This window comes from Colobus angolensis, unplaced genomic scaffold (genome assembly GCF_000951035.1).
Source record: "Colobus angolensis palliatus isolate OR3802 unplaced genomic scaffold, Cang.pa_1.0 Scaffold377, whole genome shotgun sequence".
Taxonomy (NCBI): Eukaryota; Metazoa; Chordata; class Mammalia; order Primates; family Cercopithecidae; genus Colobus; species Colobus angolensis.
Genome location: NW_012117121.1, coordinates 826,016 through 827,771, shown reverse-complemented (window position 1 = coordinate 827,771; position 1,756 = coordinate 826,016). Strand labels below are relative to the sequence as shown.

Genomic DNA, 1,756 nt, shown 5'->3' with positions numbered 1-1,756 from the left:
GACGGCACCCGCCCGTGCCGCCCGAGCCCACAGCCGCCCGCCGGCCCCTCTGGGATGTCCGCGGGACCCGGGCATTCAGGACGGTAGCCGAGCGAGCCCGAGGATGGGACGGCACCCGCAGCTCCGGCTCGTTAAGGTAAGAGCCCGCCGGCCAGTCCTCGAGCGCTGGCGTCCCCGGCCCCTGGCTGACGCGGGACGGGGCTGGGCTGTGGGTGCGATGGGGGCGGGGGCGCTGGGTGAGCCTCGCTCAGGTCCGGGAAGGCGGACTCCGGGGCAGCCTAACTCTCGAGACCTTTGGAGCCGGGGTTGGGTAGGCAGGGGGAGACTCAGGTGAGACAAGAAATCGTGGCGAAGCCGCCGGGATGTTGGCGGAGGAGGGGGTCCGCCCACCCGGGTAGCGGGCTCCGCGCCAAGAATCGGTCTAGGCTTTGGGGCAGACGCCTAGGGGAGGGGAGGTTCCACCTCCCACGCCCCCCCCTGCAGACCCCGGCCCCGGGACGGGAGGCTCTGAAGCGGGGCTCCCCACCTCGCCCCAGAGCCCCCGCACAGCTCCCTGACTCCGCACGCCCCCGCCTTAGTCCTGGGAGCGCGTCCTGCCCTTTCCCCTCCGCGGCAAGCTGCGAGCCCGGGGAGCTGAATGCTGCCAGCGCCTGCGAGCCGTTGATCAATATCGCAGTCTCAGGGGAGGAGACGGTGCCTCCGGCGGCGGTTCCTGTTTCCCCACCGCGGCCGGGAGCGCGACGCTCGCTCTCCAAGCCTGGGCACCCGCAACCTCCGCGCTGCGCGGCCGACCCTGCGACGCGGATCAGGCGCTGGAGTTTAGGAAAGTCGCCAGACCGCACGTCCAGCGTCTGCCGGCTGAAGTTCGTGGGCGGCGGGGGCGGCCTGCGGGTTGTGTGAGCCCGGGAAGGGCTGGGAGGCCGGCAGTCCGGCCCGCCGCCCGTGCCAGGCGTCACTTGCAGCCCCGAGCGCTTTCCAGAGCGTTTTGGTCTTGTAGAGTACAGGCGCGCCCGCTGCAGTCGGCCGGAGAGGCGGGTGGGCCTCTGCGCGGCTGCCGGGAAACCCCGCGCCGCGCCAGTCTGGGCATCGCCTCACCCGGGGCTCGGGACTCCGCAGGGTCCGCTCCAGCCACAAACATAGACACCAGCTTGACCCGGCTCAGGGCATTCAGAGCGATTACATTCAAGAGACTTCGGTGGATTTGGGGGAGGGGTGCAGATTGGCGGAATTTCATTTTTCCATCAGTTATTAAACCAACTGGTTTGAGTTAAGCCACCAAGATTTTTAAATGCAGCAGCTGCTGCTTCCTTAGTTGAGACGTTACAAGTTATTGAGATTTTTCTCTAATCCTGCCCCTCCCCAAAAATTTATAAATTGATTCTTAAAATGACCGAGGTTTGGTCTCATTGAACCCGCATCCCCTCCCTCATCCGTTATCTGAGGGCTAGGGATGAACTCACAGATAATTTTTTGGGCGTTCGAGGTGACAGACAGGTGAAGAAGGTAGAAATAAAACATCCAGAGAGGTCGAATAGATGGCACTGAACGGTAATATTTTCCAAAAGTCTCGTGTGTACCGAAGCCTGGTCTAAATGCACAAACCAGTTAGACCAAATAGTCTTTTAAATGGATTCAAAGGATTGAACTGTGGGTGTTTTCTTTCTTTCTTTTCTTTTCTTTTCTTTTCTTTTCTTTTCTTTTCTTTTCTTTTCTTTCTTTCTTTCTTTCTTTCTTTCTTTCTTTCTTTCTTTCTTTC

The 1,756-nt window shown here is 61.0% G+C and overlaps 1 protein-coding gene across 6 annotated transcripts in view; it reads left to right on the top strand.

Moving 5' to 3' along the window:
• Positions 1–7: 7 nt before the first annotated feature.
• Positions 8–1,756, top strand: part of CRHR1 (corticotropin releasing hormone receptor 1) — a 76,339-nt gene continuing 74,590 nt past the window's right edge. For 4 of the 6 annotated variants that reach the window (XM_011953914.1, XM_011953913.1, XM_011953911.1 and 1 more), the window contains exon 1: positions 14–136. In XM_011953914.1, the coding sequence (XP_011809304.1) occupies positions 104–136 (33 nt within the window). In that variant the 5' untranslated portion in view covers positions 14–103. Of the gene's footprint in view, positions 137–1,756 lie in introns of all 6 variants that reach the window. The other 2 variants (XM_011953916.1, XM_011953915.1) reach the window with 1 other exon arrangement.